The sequence below is a fragment of the Marmota flaviventris genome, chromosome 20 (genome assembly GCF_047511675.1).
Source record: "Marmota flaviventris isolate mMarFla1 chromosome 20, mMarFla1.hap1, whole genome shotgun sequence".
In the NCBI taxonomy this organism is placed as follows: domain Eukaryota; kingdom Metazoa; phylum Chordata; class Mammalia; order Rodentia; family Sciuridae; genus Marmota; species Marmota flaviventris.
The window spans coordinates 19,721,917-19,741,125 of record NC_092517.1 but is presented as its reverse complement, the minus strand read 5'-3'; the positions used below and the strand labels follow the sequence as shown (position 1 = coordinate 19,741,125).

At 52.2% G+C, this 19,209-nt stretch overlaps 1 protein-coding gene across 5 annotated transcripts; it reads right to left on the bottom strand.

Moving 5' to 3' along the window:
* Positions 1–4,502: 4,502 nt before the first annotated feature.
* Hmces (5-hydroxymethylcytosine binding, ES cell specific) lies at positions 4,503–18,391 on the bottom strand. 5 transcript variants are annotated; one of them, XM_071605853.1, is made up of 7 exons: positions 18,347–18,391; positions 17,306–17,516; positions 14,165–14,308; positions 13,239–13,364; positions 9,802–9,986; positions 7,027–7,219; positions 4,503–5,021 (listed from the first exon to the last, which is right to left on the bottom strand). In XM_071605853.1, exons 2-7 carry the CDS (start codon positions 17,486–17,488, stop codon positions 4,788–4,790), a joined length of 1,065 nt encoding a protein of 354 aa, XP_071461954.1. In that variant the 5' UTR covers positions 17,489–17,516; positions 18,347–18,391; the 3' UTR covers positions 4,503–4,787. The 5 variants fall into 5 exon arrangements, with proteins under 5 accessions (XP_071461954.1, XP_027810258.2, XP_027810259.2 ...); XM_027954457.2 differs by having other exon boundaries at positions 18,249–18,368; XM_027954458.2 differs by having other exon boundaries at positions 18,295–18,367.
* Positions 18,392–19,209: the final 818 nt, after the last annotated feature.

Here is a 19,209-nt window from a genome sequence, read left to right as displayed (position 1 = left end):
CCAGCACCTTGGGAGGCTGAGGCAGGAGGATTGAAAGTGGAGGCCAGCCTCAGAAACTTAGCAAGGCCCTAAGTGAGACCCTGTCTCTAAATAAACTATTAAAAGGGCTGGGGATGGGGGTCAGGGGTTCAGCACCCCTGGGTTCAATTCCTAATATCAATAAAAAGGAGGAGGAGGAGGAGGAGGAGGTCCTGGGTCCCCCAACCATCTTCTGCTGCTCTGGGTCCCTGGAAGTTCCACTGTGAGCCCCACCTTTCGGCGTCACAGAGGGTCAAAGCAAGTCCCTGGAGGGGAAAGGGTCTGCAAAGGTTCCGAGACAGGCAGCCTGAGTCAAGGCATTTTCCCAGGAAATGGGGGTCCACTGTCCCCTTGATGGTCACTCTGAGAAAGGGATGGTATGGTGTGTAAGCCTAGGGGACAGAGAGGTCCCTGCCCCTTAGTCCTCAGGGGGGATTTTTGGCAGGATCTTGGAAACTCGGGGCCCTTGACCCCTGAGCCCCGTCCCCAGCCCTTTCTCTTTTTTATTTAGAGACAGGGTCTCCCTGAGTTGCTTCGGGCCTTGCTAAGTGGCTGAGGCTGGCCTCCAACTTGCGATCCTCCTGCCTCAGCCTCCCCAGCCATTGGGAGGACAGGCGTGTGCCCCTGTGCCCGGCCCTATTTTATTAATTTCCTGTGGCCCTGGTGATCTTCAGGAGAGAGTCAAGTTGGAGGAAGTGACTGAGGTAGAAAGCTTTCAATCTTTTTAGACAAAGAACAATTGTGAAGGCAAGACAGGGCAGTTCTAGAAATGTTATGAGAATGATGTGGAGGGTGGTGCAGAGCAAAGGAAAGATAAGGTCACTTCAAAGGACTGTTTATTCAGGCCAGCTGCTGCCCCCACCGCCAGTCTCTGAGGCTCAAGGCTATTTTCCTGGCCTTGGTATATAGAGGACATCACTTCCAAAGAAGGTTTGTCTTGGTGTTTTGCAGAAAAACACAGAAAAGTTTTTTTTGTGTGTGTGTGTGTGTGTGTGTGTGCCAGGGATTGAACCCAGGGACGCTTAACCCCTGAGCCCCGTCCCCAGCCTTTTTAAAATTTTATTTAGAGACAGGGTCTCGCTGAATTGCTTAGGGCCTCACTAAGTGGCTGAGGCTGGCCTCCAACTTTCATCCTCCTGCCTCAGCCTCCCAAACTGCCTGAAATTATAGGCGTGCGCCAACACACACAAAACGAATGTTTTTTTTTTTTCTTTTTGGGTACCAGGGATTGAACTTGGGGGTTCTCGACCCCTGAGCCCCCTCCCCAGCCCTATTTTGTATTTTATTTAGAGACAGGGTCTCACTGAGCTGCCTTGCCATTGCTGAGGCTGGCCTCCAACTTGTGATCCTCCTGCCTCAGCCTCCTCAGCTGCTGGAATGACAGGTGTGTGCTAATGCCCTTTTTGTGAAGTGTGTGTTTCTCAAGCACTTTTAGCTGCGAGTGATTCCTATGCCGACTTGACGTATTTCGAGATGGCACATCTTTTCAGTCCTCCAGGAACCTGCGAGGTGGAGCCCTCTCTTGTCTCTAGGTCCCAGCCAAACACCCGCAGCCCTCCAGCCCTCCCCAGCCACAAGCAGGACCTGGCTAAACCCTTCCACTGGAGACACACCCTGCAGGGCAGGAGGCCCTTGGAGTCGCCCTTGATGTCCCCGTGCCAATCTGTGCCTGGTTTGCCCACCAAAGCAGTCTGGGCTTCAGGGACACAAGCTTGGCCTGAGGCTCGGGCCCTTGGTCCCACCTGGGCTACAGACAGGAGTCAAGACCAGGAGTCCCAGGGAGCCGCCATGTCCTTGAAGGCCACAGGGCCAGAAAGAAGCCCCCTGACACCTGGAGGTGAAGTCCCAGCAGCTCGGGAGGCTGAAGCAGGAGGATCACAAGTTGGAGGCCAGCCTCAGGAAAAGCGAAGCCCTAAGCCACTCAGCGAGACCCTGTCTCTAAATAAAATACAAAATAGATCTGGGGAGGGGGCTCAGTGGTTAAGCACCCCTGGGTTCAATCCCCAGTACCAAAATCATCATCATCATCATCATCATCATCCCAAAGCAAATGTGAATAATCATCCAGTAAATTATGAGAATTTAAAAAAGAAAATGTACGGGCTGGGGTTGTGGCTCAGTGGTAGAGCATTTGCCTAGCACGTGTGAGGCCCTGGGTTCGAACCTCAGCACCACGTAAAAATACATAAAATAAAGGTATTGAGTCCACCTACAGCTAAAAAATAAATATTAAAAAACTAAAGTAAATGTATTGTGTCCATCTACAACTAAAAATTTAAAAAAGAAAAGAACAGAAAAAGAAAATTGCCAGAAGTGGTGGTGCACCCCTGTTATCCCAGTGACTCAGGAGGCTGAGGCCAGAGGACAGCAAGTTGGAGGCCAGCCTCGACCATTTAGGGAAATCCTGCCTCGGAAGAAGAGGGAAGGGACCCCAGTGAGCAGGTTAGAGCCCACGGGTGTTCCCTATGTCACGTGCACTGAAAAAGGAACAAATTGAAAAAAGAAAAACCAGAAAGGGCTGGGACGTGGCTTCCTGGCAAAGCTCTGGGCTCCACCCCCAGGGCCACAAAAGCAAAAGGATCAAGCGCCATGTCAGTCAGGGCCAAATCTGGAGGCCACGGTGCAAGGGCCCTGTCCTCCCGCGCGGCCTAAGGACAGTGGGGTGACCACCACGCCCCGCAGTCGGAAGGAGGGCGCTCAGAAAGAGCTGGGAGAGCAACAGGCGGCGCCCCGCCCCTCCCCGCTCGGCCCCGCCCTCCCCTCCCCGCTCGGCCCCGCCCTCCCCTCCCCGCTCGGCCCCGCCCTCCCCTCCCCGCTCGGCCCCGCCCTCCCCTCCCTGCTCGGCCTCGCCCCAACCCCCTTCGCTCGGCCCCGCCCTCCCCTCCCCGCTCGGCCCCGCCCTCCCCTCCCCGCTCGGCCTCGCCCCAACCCCCTTCGCTCGGCCCCGCCCTCGCCTCCTCGCTCGGCCCCGCCCGCCCTCCCCTTCCCGCTCGGCCCCGCCCCCCCCTCCCCGCTCGGCCCCGCCCCTCCCCTCCCCGCTCGGCCCCGCCCCAACCCTCCCGGCTCGGCCCCGCCCCAACCCTCCTCTCTCGGCCCCGCCCTCCCCTCCCCGCTCGGCTCCGCCCCCCCCTCCTCCCTCGGCCCCGCCCCTCTCTGCGAGGCAGCCCCGCCCGTCCCGCACTCCCATTAGCAGGGCCAGGGTCTGCGCTGCCCTCTGATTGGTGGAAGTTCCATCCCTGATTTGCATAGGGCCCAAGGCCAGCACCCAGCGCCCCGCGCCCGGCTGCAGCGGAGAAGCGCGGCCCGGCCACACCCCGTGCTCTCGGGTCGCCTGTGGCCACCCGCTGGAGGTCGATTTGCAGGCTGCACACTCCTGGTTGCTCCCTAGAGGAAGAGAGGCCTGGCCTGGGTGCTCCTTGGGTCCCCTCCCGCCCAGCCATCCCCAGCTCGCTGCCCTGGCCAGGAACCCTCAGTTAAACCCTGGCCTGGTGGTGCAGGCTGTCATCCCAGCAGCTGGGGAAGCTGGGGCAGGAGGATCGCAAATTGGAGGCCAGCCTCAGCAATTTAGCAAGGCCCTAATCAACTCAGTGAGACCTTGCCTCCAATAATAAAATATTTTAAAAGGGCTGGGGCTGGCTTCAGAGCCCCTGGGTTTCATCTCCAGGTGCCCAGCAGCCCCTTCCTCCGGCTGGGCAGGCGCACAGTGAGGGCTCAGGTTCATTGAGTGAATGTTCGCACGTACTAAGGGGAGAAAACAGTGATTCTTGCTTTCATGGATCTAAAGATGTGGGTGGAGAATTGGGGGGTAAATACTCAGAGCAATCAGTTCTAAAGGGATCCAGCGTTTGCAGACAGAGCAGGTCACAAGGCTTGGGGACAGCTGCAGCACTGGTTTACTCCCTATCAGCCCTGGTTCGGGAAGTCAGAGGGCAACAGCCCCATCCACAAGCCCTGGCACCCCGATGCTTGCTCTAGCCCAAGGCTGGGAAGCTTTGCACAGGTTTTGGGGGGCAGGGATGGCTTCCTGGCTGGACTCCATTTTCCCAGCGGGAAGGACAGGGTCTTGGCTCTGCACCAGGACTCAGGTGGATTTTCAGCTGAAGAATTCCAACAACTTCCAAGTATCAAGAGTGAAAAGAGATCCGACAAGGGGCGTGTCCCGGATTCCAAGGTTTTTTTGTAGCTTGGTGCTCAGAAAGCCCCACGGGTAATTCCAGTGGCTTGAGAGGCTGAGGCAGGAGGATCGCAAATTGGAGGCCAGCCTCGGCAATTTAGCAAGGCCCTAAGCAACTCATGAGACCCTGTTTCTAAATAATATATAAAAAGGGCTGGGGACGGGGCTCAGGGTTTAAGCGCCTCTGGGTTCACTCCCCAGCAACCCCCCAAAAATAGCTTTGGTTTGTATCTAAAGCTATTTCTTGGGGCAAACCGGGTGAGCTCAGGACTGACTCTTCCTCGACCCGTGTCACTCTCCATCCAGTGCGTAGGACAAAGCTATCAAATATAATTTATTCAGGAAAAAAATAAACTCTAGGAACATAATTTTAACAGCACCCGGCGGCTGGGAAGAGCCTGGAGCAGCGGGTCCCCCTCATTCCCAGCAGCAGCCCTGCGCTGTGGGGGGGCCCACCGCCAAGGCCAGGGTGGCCGATCTGCCCGGGAGCCCACAGTGGCCAGCCTAACCAGGACCACACGCAGAATGCAAGGAGCCTCCCTGAACCTGAGCAGCAGCCTCCACTAGGACTTCACCTGGGCCTCTCTGGAGGCCGCTATTGGCAGTGAGGACGCTTGGCCGCCGGCTCCTCCTTGTCCCGCTTCAGCCATCGGTCTAGGAGGCCGGGGGCTGCTCTCTTGGCGGGCGGTGGACTCCTCTGCAGGAACTGGCTGGTCCACTGCGGAACATCGGACTGGTCCTTTTGGGGTGACCTGGGTTCCTCCTTTTTGGGGGACTTGGTGGCCAGCCACTGCATCATCATCTGGCTGCTGCCACTTGCCTTGGGTTCCTAGGAGGAAGGAGAAGGTGACAGCACCCAGTTCAGGCTTTGGGGAAAGGCCCATGTGTGACTCCATCCACCGGTCATCCCAGCAGCTGGGGAGGCTGGGGCAGGAGGATCGCAAGTTAGAGGCCAGCCTCAGCAACTTAGCAAGACTGCCTCAAAACAACAAAAACGGGTAAAAACAAAACCCAGAAGGGAATTCGGTGTCACCAGGGGGTTGGGTTGGAAATGAGGCTGTGGACGTAAGGATGAACTTCCAAGAGCCACGGTGATGAGGGATTCAAGCTAAAGTCCTCCCTGTATGTGTGGCCTCTGTACAAGTTCTCCTTAACTGTTGTCACTGCTCCCGCTGCTTCTTGGACACCCACAGCCCAAACCCAAACTGAATTAGCAAATGCTACCTGTCCAGAAAGTGACTTTGCTTATAGAGTAAAGACCATGCAGAAGCCTGGCGTGGTGGCGCATGCCTGTCACCCAGCGGCTCAGGAGGCCGAGGCAGGAGGATTGTGAATTCAAGGCCAGCCTCAGCAAAAACGAGGCGCTAAGCAACTCGGTGAGACCCTGTCTCTAAATAACAAAATTAGGGCTGGGGATGGGGCTCAGTGGTAGAGTGCCCCTGGGTTCCATCTCTGGTACCAAAAATAAACAAATAAATAAATAAAAAAAAGTCCATGGACTGTAGCTCCTTCAACTTGTAGTTGTAAAAATAAATATAGAAAAGAAATGCTGAAAATCAGTTGAGCTGGGGATGACGGCATATGTCCAGCAACTTGGGAGGCTGAGGCGGGAGGATCACAAGGTGGAGGCCAGCCTCAGCCACTTAGTGAGGCCCTGAGCAACTCAGTGAGACCCTGTCTCTAAATAAAATATTAAAAAGGGCTGGGGACGGGGCTCAGGGGTTAATTGAGCCCCTGGGTTCCATCCCCCGTACAAAAAAAAAAATCATATATATTGAGATAAGTGGGCAGAAAGGTGAAGTCTGGGTTTCTGAGTCCACGGGTCTTATTAACTGGAAGTGTGGTAGGATGAATTGGGAGTTGGAAAGAAAGTTTTTTGTGTGTGTGTGTGTGTGTGTTATTTTAGTATTTTTTAGCTGTAGTTGGACTCAATACCTTTATTTTATGTATTTTTACATGGTGCTGAGGATCGAACCCAGGGCCTTGACCCTGCTAGGCGAGTGCTCTACCTCTAAGCCACAGCCCCAGCCCCAGCCCTTGTGTTGTTTTAATGAGCTGGTACGGTTGGTAATTTGATTTCTTGACTGATTTTGTGTCATCACGGGGGTGTATGTCTGAAGTCCCTGGGGAGCTGAGCAAAACGAGGATGCAGATGTGGGCTGTGCGGTATTTGTCCCCAGCAGGACAGTTTACATCTGTGTGGTCTTGGCACAGGCTTCATGGATGTCTGGGGTGGAGTGTCTCCTGAGAGGTCACTGTGCCCCAAACTCAGCTGTGCCCAGGGGCGCAAACCTATAATCCCAGCAACTCTTGAGGCTGAGGCAGGAGGATGACAAGTTGGAGGCCAGCCTCAGCAACTCAGCGAGATCCTGTCTCAAAATAAACTGGCTTCTGAGTAGTTGCTGGTAGTTTCTGTCTTGGTTTATCACATGGATTTTTGGGAGAGGAGAGAATCGAAAAGGCATTTTGTTCAACAGGTAATTAAATTTTGTTCGTATTTGTTTTGAAAATATGCTAGGCTACCTTTATTCCTTGTGTCCCTCCATGTTTTGGAAGGCTTGTGTCCCTTTAACAATTGAAATAAAGAAAACCAGTTGAGCTCCAGGCCTGGTGGTGTAATCCTAGTGACTGGGAGGCTGAGGCAGGAGGATCACAGGGTAGAGGCCAGCCTCAGCAACTTAGCGAGGCCCTAAGCAATTTAGCAAGAGTCTGTCTCCAAATCAAATATAGAAAGGGCTGGGGATGTGGCTCAGCGGTTAAGTGCCCCTGGGCTCTGTCCCCGGTACACACGCAGACACATATACAAGGACCATGATGGTCACAAGCCCCCTTACCTTTCTGACCACGAGGCTGAGAGGAGTGACACACTCAGGCGTGTCGTTGCGGGAGTTGTTCACCACGGAGGAGACGGGGTGGAAGGTGATGTTGTCTGTGGGGTGAATCAGCTTCAGGGCTTCCTGGGTAGACACCTCTCCAAAGTCGAGCCACTTGGACACAGCCTCCTCTCCATCCAAAATGGCGGGCATCCTAGCCCATGGGTCAGGAGGGCGGGTGGGGAAGGTTGTGGGGTAGGAGAGGGAAGAGAGATCGGTCAGCTAGTAGGTGACAGGCCATGAGGAGGAGCTGGCCTGCCCTCCGTCCCTCGTGTGACAGGCTCCCCCTCGGCACAACCCGAGAGGGCTCCAGAGTCAACATGGAGACCCCAGAATGAGCGTCACGCAACACAGTGGAGAGGCTACAACCAATCCCACTGCAAGCCACTGAACATTCTAGAAAACTAATGAACTTTCTTTGAGGCCTCAGCCTAAATTTAAAGACTAGATCTCTCCACAAAAATCTCCAGCCTCCCCAAATGAGAAAGGCCTACAGTAAGCCAGGTGCAGTGGCGCACGCCTGTCATCCCGGTGGCTTGGGAGGCCGAGGCAGGAGGATGGCAAGGTGGAGGCCAGCCTCAGCAACTTAGCAAGACTCTGAGCAACTTAGCGAGACCGTGTCCCAAAATAAAAAATAAATAAATAAATAAAGGGGGCTGCAGATGTGGCCCAGTTTCTGGGTTCTATTCCCAATACCAAAACCAACCAACCCAAAAAAGTGTTTTTGATGAAATATAAGAAATTGTTTAAGGTTAATTAGCAAAATAGAAAATCATATGAAAGTGCAGATACAGGTTGGGACCAGGCCAACAGCACCAGGGAGAACAGTACGTTCTTCTCAGGAGAACACCCCAAAACCACCGAGGCCGGTGTTCAGATGTGGCAATAACTGCGAAGGTGTCACCCAAGCAGGCGGCTCTGTGGATGTCTGTTTGGAAATTGCAAATCTCTTCCAATGTGGCTGAGATCTCGGGGATCCAGTGGAGTATGAAGAAAATATTGCATTTGCTTTTGCAGAATTTCATCTGAGGAAATGTGAGGGCCCCAGAGAAACTGAGCCTTGTAGGAACACACACACAGTCTCACATACTCATTCTCTCAATATCTCAAACATGTCTTAGTTTCCTGGCTCAAACATACCAGGCAGTCTGGGGTGCAGCGCTTGCCTGGCACATGGGAGGCCCTAGGTTTGATCCTTAGCACCACATAAAAATAAATAAATAAAGGCAGGTGCAGTGGCGCACGCCTGTCATCACAGCAGCTCAGGAGGCTGAGGCAGGAGGATCGCCAGGTGGAGGCCAGCCTCAGCAACTTAGCAAGACCCTAAGCAACTCAGGGAGACCCTGTCTCTAAATAAAATATTAAAAAGGGCTGGGGACGGGGCTCAGGGGTCCAGGGCCCCTGAGTTCAATTCTCAGTACCAAATAAATAAATAAATGAAATAAAATAAAGGTATTGTGTCCTCTATCAAAAAAACAAAACAAAACAAAAAAACCCAGTGAGTCATTGCAGATGGAAGCATTTTAAATACTGAACAGAAGCTTGAAGTAATAAAGCATCTTGAGAGAAAAAAGAGAACACGTGATCATCTCCAGAGCAACGGGTATAGACAAATCCGTATCAGTGACAAGGATGTAAAAATAAATGTCCCGGCTGGAACCACTTTCCAAATACTGTGAAGGCATGAGAAGATTCTTTAGCATTTGGACTGAATTAACTTCTCTCATAAAGAAAAAAGCACGAGATACACATGATGGGTTTGGTGGGTAACATGACTCTGCTTTCCAGAGCTTTCTGTGGATGGGAGAAGCCACAGTACAGAGAGAAATGGCACTAAGGAATTTCCAGCAGTGCACGCCTGTCATCCCAGCAGCTCAGGAGGCTGAGGCAGGAGGATCGCAAGGTGGAGGCCAGCCTCAGCAATTTAACGAGGCCCTAGGCCACTCGAGGAGACCCTGTCTCAAAATCAAATAGAGCGAGGTACAGTGGCGCACACCTGTCACCCTAGCAGCTTGGGAGGCTGAGGCAGGAGGATCAGGAGTTCAGAGCCAGCCTCAACAAAAGCAACACCCAGAGCCACTCAGGGAGACCCTGTCTCTAAATAAAATACAAAATAGGGCTGGGGATGGGCTATTCATTGGCTCAATTTTCTTTTTTTCCTGATTAAACCCAGGACCTCCTGTGCCAAGTAAGGACTTTCTACTGACCTATGTCCTTGCTCGGTCATTGTGTTTTATTTTTGGTCCCAGAGAGGGAACCCACTGAGCCACAACCCCAGCCCCTATTTATTTATTTATTGAGATATTCATCTTTTAGCTTTAGGTGGACACAATATATTATTTTTTTTTATTTTTTATGTGGTGCTGAGGATCAAACCCAGTACCTCATGCATGTTAGGCAAGTGCTCTGCCACTGAGCCACAAGCCCAGTCCCTGAGACCTCTTCATTTGTTTTGAGACAGGGCCTCATTAAGTTACTGAGGCTGGCCTCCAACTTGTGATCCTCCTGCCTCAGCCTCCCCAGCTGCTGGAATTACCAATGTGTGCCACCGTGCCTGCCTCTGATTGGTTCTTGTCAGGTAATTTGGTCACAGCCGTGTCTGTGCCTATGTTGTAGCTGGACTGATGATAACTATATTTTGTACAATTTTAGTTTTCCGGAAGCTGCCTATCTAAAAGCAGAGGACAAACCCTTGTTGGAATCTTTCTGGACCCAAGGCTGAGACGCGTGACTTGCCTGGGGTGGATGTCGGTAAGGCTTTTGCAGGAGTCCACGGTGATGATGGTATAAGAGTACAGGGGGTCTCCCCCCTCTGGGGGCTCCCAGCAGTCAAAGATCCCCGCCATGGTGAGCAGCCTCCAATTGTCCCAAGCTTTCCCCCAGGTCTCAGCGCTATCCACAGCCCCGGTGGCGTCTTCTGCCTAGAAGCACAAGGGCAGAGGATGTGCTCAGAGGCCACCTCCACACACGCCGGCCACCTCTGCAGGCTGGACAGCTCGGCACACGCCTGCAACCTCGGGTACTCGAGGCAGGAGAATCCCAAGTTCAAGGCCAACCTGGGCAACTTGGTTCTTTTTCTTTTTGAGGGGTGTGGAGGGACCAGGGATGGAACTCAGGGGCCTGAGCCCCATCCTCAGCCCTTTTTCTATTTTATTTAGAGACAGGGTCTCGCTGAGTTGCTTAGTGCCTCACTAAATTGCTGAGGCTGGCCTCCACTTTCGATCCTCCTGTCTCAGCCTCCCAAGTCACTGGGATGACAGGCGTGGTTACTCTTGTTTCTTGCTGAAGTAACTTTCCTCTGTCCAAAACACAGGTTTTGACCTTTCTTCTTTGTACTCCTACTTATTATTCAAGATTGAGTTTAAGAGCTAGAATATAGAAAGCTGGAAAAAATATCACTTCTACCTTAACAATAAGAAAAAAGCCGCATCATTTCCACAATCATAATTTTCTCTAAATGCATCAGAGAAGTGAGGTTGCTGAGCAACCAGTGTGCTGAAAATTTAAGACAGGAGCTCCAGGAGGAAGCGGAATGGAAATACTAGATGATTGTGACAAAGGGAGGAAGGCAGGGCCTTTGTACAAACCAGCAAGCCATTAAGAAGTCAGATATATCATCTTTTTTTTAGTGACACCCCAGAACCCAGGGGTGCTCAACCACGGAGCCATGTCCCCAGCCCTTTTTAGTTTTTGTCTTGAGACAGGGTCTTGCTAAGTTGCTTAGGGCCTCCCTAAATTGTGGAGGCTGGCCTCAAATTTGTGATCCTTCTGCCTCAGCCTCCTGAGCGGCTGGGGTTACAGTCACGTGCCACAGTACCCAACTATTATCAAACTCTTAAAAGCAGAGTATGGGCAAACCTGAGGGAGACAGAACCCCCAAGCACTGCAGCCACTGGGGGAGTTTTTACCAGCTTGAAGGCTCTTCTCCATGGACCTTACGGGGTGTTCATGTGAAAGAGTGGAAAGAGGGAAGAAACTTCGAGGAATCCAAGTGTGGTGGTGCATATGAGTAATCCCAGCCATTCAGGAGGCTGAGGCAAGAGGATCGCAAGGTGGAGGCCAGCCTCAGCCACTTAGTGAGGCCCTAAGCAACCCAGTGAGACCCTGTCTCTAAATAAAATATAAAATAGGGCTGGGGATGGGGCTTAGTGGTTGAGAGCCCCTGAGTTCAATCCCTGGTCACCCCCCAAAAATAAAATAAAAAAGAGCTGGGGATGTGGCTCAGTGGTTAAGCACCCCAGGGTTCAAACCCTGGTACCCCAAAATAAAATAAAACAAAATTGGGAGAGATGGAAACAACAAATGAAGACAGCAATAAAAATTATCTAAAGTGATTCACAAAAAATAGAAAAACCAAATACAGAAGAGCTCATCCAAGATCCACAGGACAAAACCAAAGCATCTAGTGCTTTTCTAAATGGAACCCCAGGCCCAGAGCGCCCCCCAGTGGTGGGGTGTGAGCTCAGCAAACTCCAGGCCCTGGGGGGCCATCTCCAGCACCAAAGGAAGACACCAGATCTCAGGAAGCCAAGAGAAAAAGAGAAGAAATACTCAAAGAGGTAACAAATGAGGGTTTTCCAAATATTTTCCATGCCAGAGATCCAAACTCCACAAAATACACTTTCTTCCCTTTCCAGATATAGCCCCAGCCCGCACCTGTCAATGAAGACGGTCAGCCAGGTGTGGTGTGGCGCATGCCTACAATCCCAGTGGCTCAGGAGGCTGAGGCAGGAGGATCGCAAGTTGGAGGCCAGCCTCAGGAACTTAGTGAAGCCCTGAGCAACTTACTGAGACCCTGTCTCTAAATAAAATATAAAAAAAGGGCTGGGGATGCGGTTCGGTGGTTAAGCATCCCTGGGTTCAATTGCTGGAACCAAAAAAAGAAAGAAAAGATGGGGATTAAAGCTGGGGACAGGGAGGTAAGGGAAGTGACTTCTAGTGGGCTTCTCTTTGGAGCAATGACAATGTCCTGGAATCAGATGGTGATAATGGCTGTGTGACATTTTGAAAATGTTAAAAATCATTGTACTTTAAGAGGGGACTTTGTTGATCTGTGAATTAATTTTTTGTGGTACAGGGATTGAGCCTGAGAACACTCTTGTCACTGAGCGCCAGCCCCCTAGTCTTTGTATTTTTAAAAAAAAATAATTTTTCAGGGCTGGGATTGGGGATCAGTGGTAGAGCACCTGCCTAGCTCATGTGAGGCCCTGGGTTCGATCCTCAGCACCACATAAAAATGAAGTAAAGATATCGTGTTCACGTACAACTAAAAAAAATATTTTTTCACTTGTTGATGGACCTTTGCTTTATTTTCTTACTTTTATGTGGTGCTAAAGAGGAAACCCAGTGCCTCACGCAGGCTAGGCAGGTGCTCTACCACAGAGCCACAGCCCAGTCCTGTATTTTCATATTGTTTTTAGTTGTAGGTGGACACAACACTTTTATTTGAGTTATTTACTTTGGTGCTGAGGATCCAACCCAGGGCCTCACACGTGCTAGGCAAGTGGTCTCCCACTGAGCCCCAACCCCAGCCCCCTTTGTCTCATTTTTTATTTTGGGAGGCTGAGGCAGGAGGACCGCAAGTTGGAGGCCAGCCTCAGCAATTCAGTGACACCCTGTCTTTATTTTGAGACAGAGTTTCACTAAGTTGCTGAGGTTGGGATTGAACTCGTGAACTGTCTGCCTCATGTCCTCAGGTAGCTGGGATCACAGGGACATAGAGCAGACATGAAGATCAACAGACAGGATGGTGTGGCTGTGAGTGTCCCCAGAGTTCCCATGGGGACAATACAGGAAGGTCCAGAGGAGTGAGGGGGTGTGAGGCCTGAATCCTGGCAGTGAATGGCTCCCTGGGGGTCCCCTGGTGGCCCTTGGTGGGGTGTGGGGAGAAGGTGGCCCTGGGGCCATGGCTTGGGGTCCCTATTTGTCCCTGGAGAGTGGAGTCTCTGCTCCCTGGTCCCCATGGGAGCTGCTCCCTCCCCACACTCTTCCTCCATGATGTCCTGCCTCCGTCTGTGGACTGGGACCTGGGACACCCTGAGCCCCACGTCCACTAGCTCCCTCTGCAGTTGTGCTGGAGGGTCTTAAGTCACATCAGTGAAAAAACTGACTAAATCAATGACCTTGACTTGTTTCTGGGTCCCTTCTTTCCCAGAGCCCGCTGTGGCCGATACCTTTTCGGTCTTGACCTGGGGGAAATAGATGAAGTAGGGCTGACTCTGGCTTGTCACTTGGCTCCGCTGCCATTCGTAGAATCCATCTGCTAAGACCACACAGCGCCGTCCCTTTCCCAGAGGCACCTGAGAGAGAAGAGGAAGATACGGTCTCAGTGGTACCCTGTGGCTTCGCAGGAGGCATCGAAGAGCTTAAGTGAAAACCAGGCCCAGGGCTGGGGTGAGCCAGGAACAGGGTCCCCATGGCCCTGGCCTGGGTTCCACCCCTAGGACCGCAAACATAATACAAACCCAGGTCCAGCATGTGACCTTGGAGTTAAAAATTGTGTACCTCACTTAGATCCAGCTTTTTTCTTTCCTGGTATTAGAAACTGAACCCAGGGATGCTTAACCCCTGAGCCCCATCTTCTTTTTATATTTTATTTAGAGACAGAGTCTCACTGAGTTGCTTAGGGCCTCGCTTTGTTGCTGAGGCTGGCCTCCACCTTGTGATCCTCCTGCCTCAGCCTCCCAAGCTGCTGGAACGACAGGTATGCACCACCACACCCGGTTTCTCCTTTTTTTACTAATCGACTCATGCCTACCCCTCGGAGTGAGGTGTCTTGAAATCTTTCTGGCGTGTTCACAAGCACTGACAAGAGAGAATCACCCTAGCTGCCTTGGCTCCGCAGGAGGCCCCTGTTCTACATCCATCCCTCGCTCCTCCCATCGGATCACAAGTACATGAGAACCTCAAAATAAAAACTGCCTCCCAGAGGACAGTCAATCCACAGAACATAAGATGTGACTGTTCTGTTGTAAAGTCTGGCACCAACTGCACTCAAGATGAACAACTGGGAATATTTTTTAGAACCTAATCTTATTCATCAGGCGTACAAGGCATTCATAGCTCTTAGGAAAAAAGAGGAGTGTGTGCCTTTCCCCACCTTGAAGGACTGTTTCTCCAAGATGGTGTCACTGCGACAGTTGGTGATGTTGAACGGCATCTTGGAAAGATCGGCTTCTTTGAACCAACATGGGACCAGGCCCCATCGCATGGGGGCAATGACCCGCTCTGATGAGTCTGCGCCCTGCCACAGAAAAAGGAGAGCATAATAGTAACAAAATTTTCCAGTTGTGGAAGGACATGCCTATAATCCCAGCCACTTGGGAGGCTGACATAGGAGGATGATACACAAGGAAGCCTGTACATGGATTTTTCTAGATTCCTACTTGTATTTTTTTGTTGTTGGTGGTCGTATTAGGGAGTAAAACCCAGGGATGCTCAACCACTGAGCCACATCCCCAGCCCCCCAGTCCTTTTTATTTTTTATTTTGAGACAGGGTCTCACTGAGCTGCTGAGGCTGACCTCCAACTTGAGATCCTCCTGCCTCAGCCTCCCAAGCAGTTGGGATAAGTGAGTGACACCACACCTGGCCACAGGATAATGTTAAGAATTAAAGATAACAATGGGGCCCGGAATTGTGGCTCTGTGGTAGAGCACTCGCCTAGCATGTGAGGCCCTGTGTTAATTCTCAGGAACATATATAAATAAATAAAATAAAGGTCCATTGAAAACTAAAAAATAACAATGACAGGTACACACCTGTGATCCCACCCAGTCAGGAGGCTGAGGCAGGAGGATTGCAAGTTGGAGGCCAGCCTCAACAACTCGGTGAGGCCCTAAGCAACTCAGTGAGACCCTGTCTCTAAATAAAACATAAAAAAGGGCTGGGGATGGGGCTCAGGGGTTGAGCACCCCTGGGTTCAATCCTGAGTACAAAAAAAAAAGCCAATCAACTGAATTCAGATTTCAATTTCAATAGAAATCTGCAAGACAACTATTCTACCTCTGAGTTCTCAACTTTGCACACTGACATACCTCTCCGCAACACCCAGAAACTTCTGGTAATGGCCGGGGTCACTTTGGGTTATTGTGACATAGAGGGGTGCTCCTGGTACTTAGGAGCAGAGGCTAGGGAGGCTGCTGAACATTCTAGCCTGCACTGACCCTTCCCACCAGTGGCCCACACCTGTAATCCCAGCAGCTAGGGAGGCTGAGGCAGGAGGATCACAGTTAGAGGCCAGCCTCAGCAACATAGCAAGGACCATCCATGATGATGTCACCAGTGCCTAGGGTGAGGCTTGTTCTCACCACTTCTATTGGTGACCTTTAACTGAGTGGGTTCATTGGACAACTGTAAACCAAACCCACACGTGAGGACATGCACAGGAAGTGGGTGAGAAGCCCAAGTGCTGAGGATAGTGCCTGGTATTAGTCACCTTTTCCATTTTGGTCCCTCAACAGAACAGCTGGGGGCATTGGGGTGGATAGATCAAAGAGGAAGCAATTTGCAAAGTGGCGGTTTCAAATGCAAATACTGCAATCTAGATGCACATGCTGGCCAAATGAACTGCTGAAATATTTCTAATTTGTTTCACAAATTACAGGTTTGAGAAATATGAAATATGAAATATTTATCAAATTATGAAACACAGGCGATCTTTTTTTATTTTTTTCTGGTACCAGGGATGGAACCCAGGGGCGCTTAACCCCTGAGCCCCGTCCTCAGCCCTCTTTATATTTTATTCAGAGACAGGGTCTCCATAAGTTGCTGAGGCTGGCCTCCAACTTGCGATCCTCCTGCCTCAGCCTCCCAAGCTGCTGGGATGACAGGCACGTGCCACCTCACCCATCTAAACCGTGAAATCGTAACCAAACTTATTAATGAGATGTATGGTCTAACAGCACATTAGAAAATTCCTAACAGTGACCCAAATGGGGACTGTTTGCTTCTACCTCCCCTAGTTCTGGTTCTAGGATCCATTAATTGGAATGGGGATTGCTATCGGGAATTCAGTTCCAGCTTTGCCTTTGCTGATCAGGCAACCTAGGACAAGTCCCCATCTTTCTGTTCAACAATATTTTGTTTCCAGTGGACCTCCATTCAGTAAGTCTTCAGGGATTTGGAAGAGAACTAGGGGCTAACAGCATAGAAGACTCACACACTGATCTCCCTTCCTTCTAAATTCTGTCTTCCTTTTAAATATGTCTCATCTTTTCCTTTCCCCTTTGAGGGTCTCCTCTTTTGTGTGGGGAGGTCAGGGATTGAACCCTAGGGGTGCTTAACCACCAAGCCACATCCTTAGCACCCCCCATTTATTTTTTAATTTTGGGTACCAAAAATTGAACCTAGGGGCACTCAACCACTGAGCCACATCCTCAGCCTATTTTTATATTTTATTTAGAGACAGGATCTTGCTGAGTTTGCTTAGTTTGTCACTAAATTGCTGAGGCTGAATTTGAACTCATGATCCTCCCATCTTTAGCCTCCCTAGCTGCTGGGATTACGGGCGTGTGCCACTGCACCTGGCCTTTATTTTTTGAGACAGGGTTTTGTTAAGTCGCTTAGGGCTTTCCTAAATTGCTGAGGCTGGATTTGAACTTGTGATCCTCCTGCCTCCGCCTCCAGAGATTTGTGGGATTATAAGTGTGAGCCACCATGTCCACAGTTGCTGCCTTAAATAAAAAAAATAGAAAAAAAAACTTTCCCTCCAAATAAAAGTCTTACAGAAATCGGGCATGCATTATGGCTAGCATGTCCAGTATAGTGAATGCACTTAAATTGAGCCCCGGGGAATAGTGAATCAAGTCCTCAGGTTATAAAGCAATAATATAACTACTTTCATTAAGGTTTAGAGTGGTTCTTATCTGGGGGCCAGAATATATTGATAAAAGCTGATTTAAATGTAATCCCAGCAGCTAGGGAGGCTGAGGCAGGAGGATCACAGTTGGAGGCCAGCCTCAGCAATTTAGCAAGGCTCTAAGCAACTCAGGAACATCCTATTCTCTAAATAAAATACAATAAAAGGACTGGGGATGTGGCTTAGTGGTTAGGCATCCCTGGGTCCAATTTAGGAAAACAAAATGTAATCCTAAATTAGTGGCTCTATTATTTGAAACCGTGTATCATCGAATTAAAAAATAAAAGAGCAAATTAAAACAAGGACAGTGGTAAAGCACCCCTGTGCTCCATCCCCAGTACTGCTGAGTGGAAACTGGTCCAGTCGGGATCCAACTGGTTACCTTCTCCAAGTGCAGCCGAGACAGCAGCACCGGGCTGCTGGACTGGGGGCTCTTGTTGTAAGAGGGGTAGTACTTCTCGGGGTCTCTCCACTCTGGGAGTCGCTGCTGGCCCTGTCGATCGTGATAGGCACAAGCTCTCGTGAGGACATCTCTAGGTAAGTGACAGGAGGTGCGCCCACACATTCTTCAGCTCGGCCTCCCTTCTCACCACCTTTAAATACAAAACATAAGGAGAAGGTTTATACATGAAATATCAGATCTTTTTTTGTTACCAAGGATGGAACCCAGAGTGCTTAACCCCTGAGCCCCATCCCAGCCCTTTTTCGTATTTCATTTAGAGACAGGGTCTCGCTGAGTTGCTGAGGGCGTCACTAGAGGCTGGCCTCCAACCCGCGATCCTCCTGCCTCGGCCTCCTATCGGGATGGCCTGGTGAAATGTCAGGTCTCAGTCACAGCGTCCTCCTGCGATTTCCAGGTTCTACTACTCGGGACCCCCAAGCTCCATCAGGACAAGGATCCGCCCCTTTGGCTCAACACCCTGGCCCCACGGTGCGGCCCTGACAGTTAATTTAATTGCATTAAAGTATCGCTCCCCAAACAGTTGCCCGGATGCATCTCCCCGAGGAGGTGGGTTTCCTGGAGCAGCCAAGAAAGAGTGGGGCCCCTGGCGCTGCCCTCTGGGCGACCCTTGGTCCCGCCCTTCTCTGTCTGTCCCCGCAGGCGCCGGCGACCCCGCTGAGGGGCACCGCTCACCTCGGGCCCGCGCAGGGCTGCGAGGCGGTGTCCGGGCCGGAAACGCGGCTCCCTCCCGCCGCCCGCTGCCCGCCGCGGCCCGAGGCCCAGGCTGGACCCCGGCGGCGAACGCGCTCCGGGCTCAGCTCCCGGGTCGCGGGGTGCAGGTGGCTCCGTAGCTGCCGCGCGCCCCGCCCCTGCCCCACGTCACCTAGCGCCGGCCCGGCAGTCCCGCCTGGTGGCCCGCGTCGCCTCACCCTCGGGCGTCGGAGTCCAGAGGCCCCGGCCGCCCGCGTCGCCTCACCTCACCTCACGTTCGCGCCGCGCTCAGCCGGGACGCCGCTCGCCTGCGCCAGGCCCCGCCCCAACCAGCCTCGGCTCCGCCCCTGAGTCAGCCCCGCCCCAAAGAGGCGGGACGTCAGCGTTAATGCGTCGCGGGATTCCGTTCCTGTGGCCCCGCCCCCTGGCAAGCCCCACCCAAGAGGGCGGGCCGTCCGCGTTGATGAGCCCCGGGATTCCGTTCCCTGTGCTCCGCCCCCAGGCCAGCCCCGCCCCAGAGGGCGGGCCTTGCTACCTTTCCCTGTGGCCCCGCCCCCAGGTAAGCCCCGCCCCAGGGGGCGGGCCTTGCTACCTTTCCCTGTGGCCCCGCCCCCAGGTCGGCCCCGCCCTAGAGGGCGGGCCGCGCCCCTGCGGGTTCCCTTCCCTGGGCTCCCAGGACAGACTGACAGAAAGGCGCCTGGGTTCCCTCCCCCGTGGCCCGTCCCCCAGGGAAGGGCCCTTGCACCCGGGCACCAGGTCATCGTGGGGGTGAAGTCTTCATTTCAGGCCTGACAAGGACAGAACCCGAGCCACCCAGGAGCGCGTCCCGGTCACACGAACACCCTCGACGTTTGCTGGGCACACGAGGCCACCCCAAAAGAAAACCACCCAAATGGGAGGCACCTTCTCCACATCAGGCTCCACGAGTGTATTTTGGCCACAGCTGTTGTCACCAACTGGCTCGAGCTGAAAAGCTGCTCTGTTGGAACTTAACCCAGAAAGGCCACCGATCAGCGCAGATGGCCTTCATCCCAGTCACTAAACTGGCCGCCTGGAAGCAAAGTCCCAGGACGCGCGCCACCTCAGACCTGATGCCAGGTGTGACCCCACGGGTGCATTAACCGCAGTGGGGT

Coding starts and splice junctions, on each gene's coding strand:
- Hmces (XM_071605853.1), bottom strand. CDS start 17,488: ATGTGTGGGCGCACCTCCTGTCACTTACCTAGAGATGTCCTCACGAGA. Junction 14,309..17,305: donor CTCGGCTGCACTTGGAGAAG/GTAACCAGTTGG, acceptor TTTCTGTGGCAG/GGCGCAGACTCATCAGAGCG. Junction 7,220..9,801: donor CTTACCGACATCCACCCCAG/GCAAGTCACGCG, acceptor CCCATGGGCTAG/GATGCCCGCCATTTTGGATG.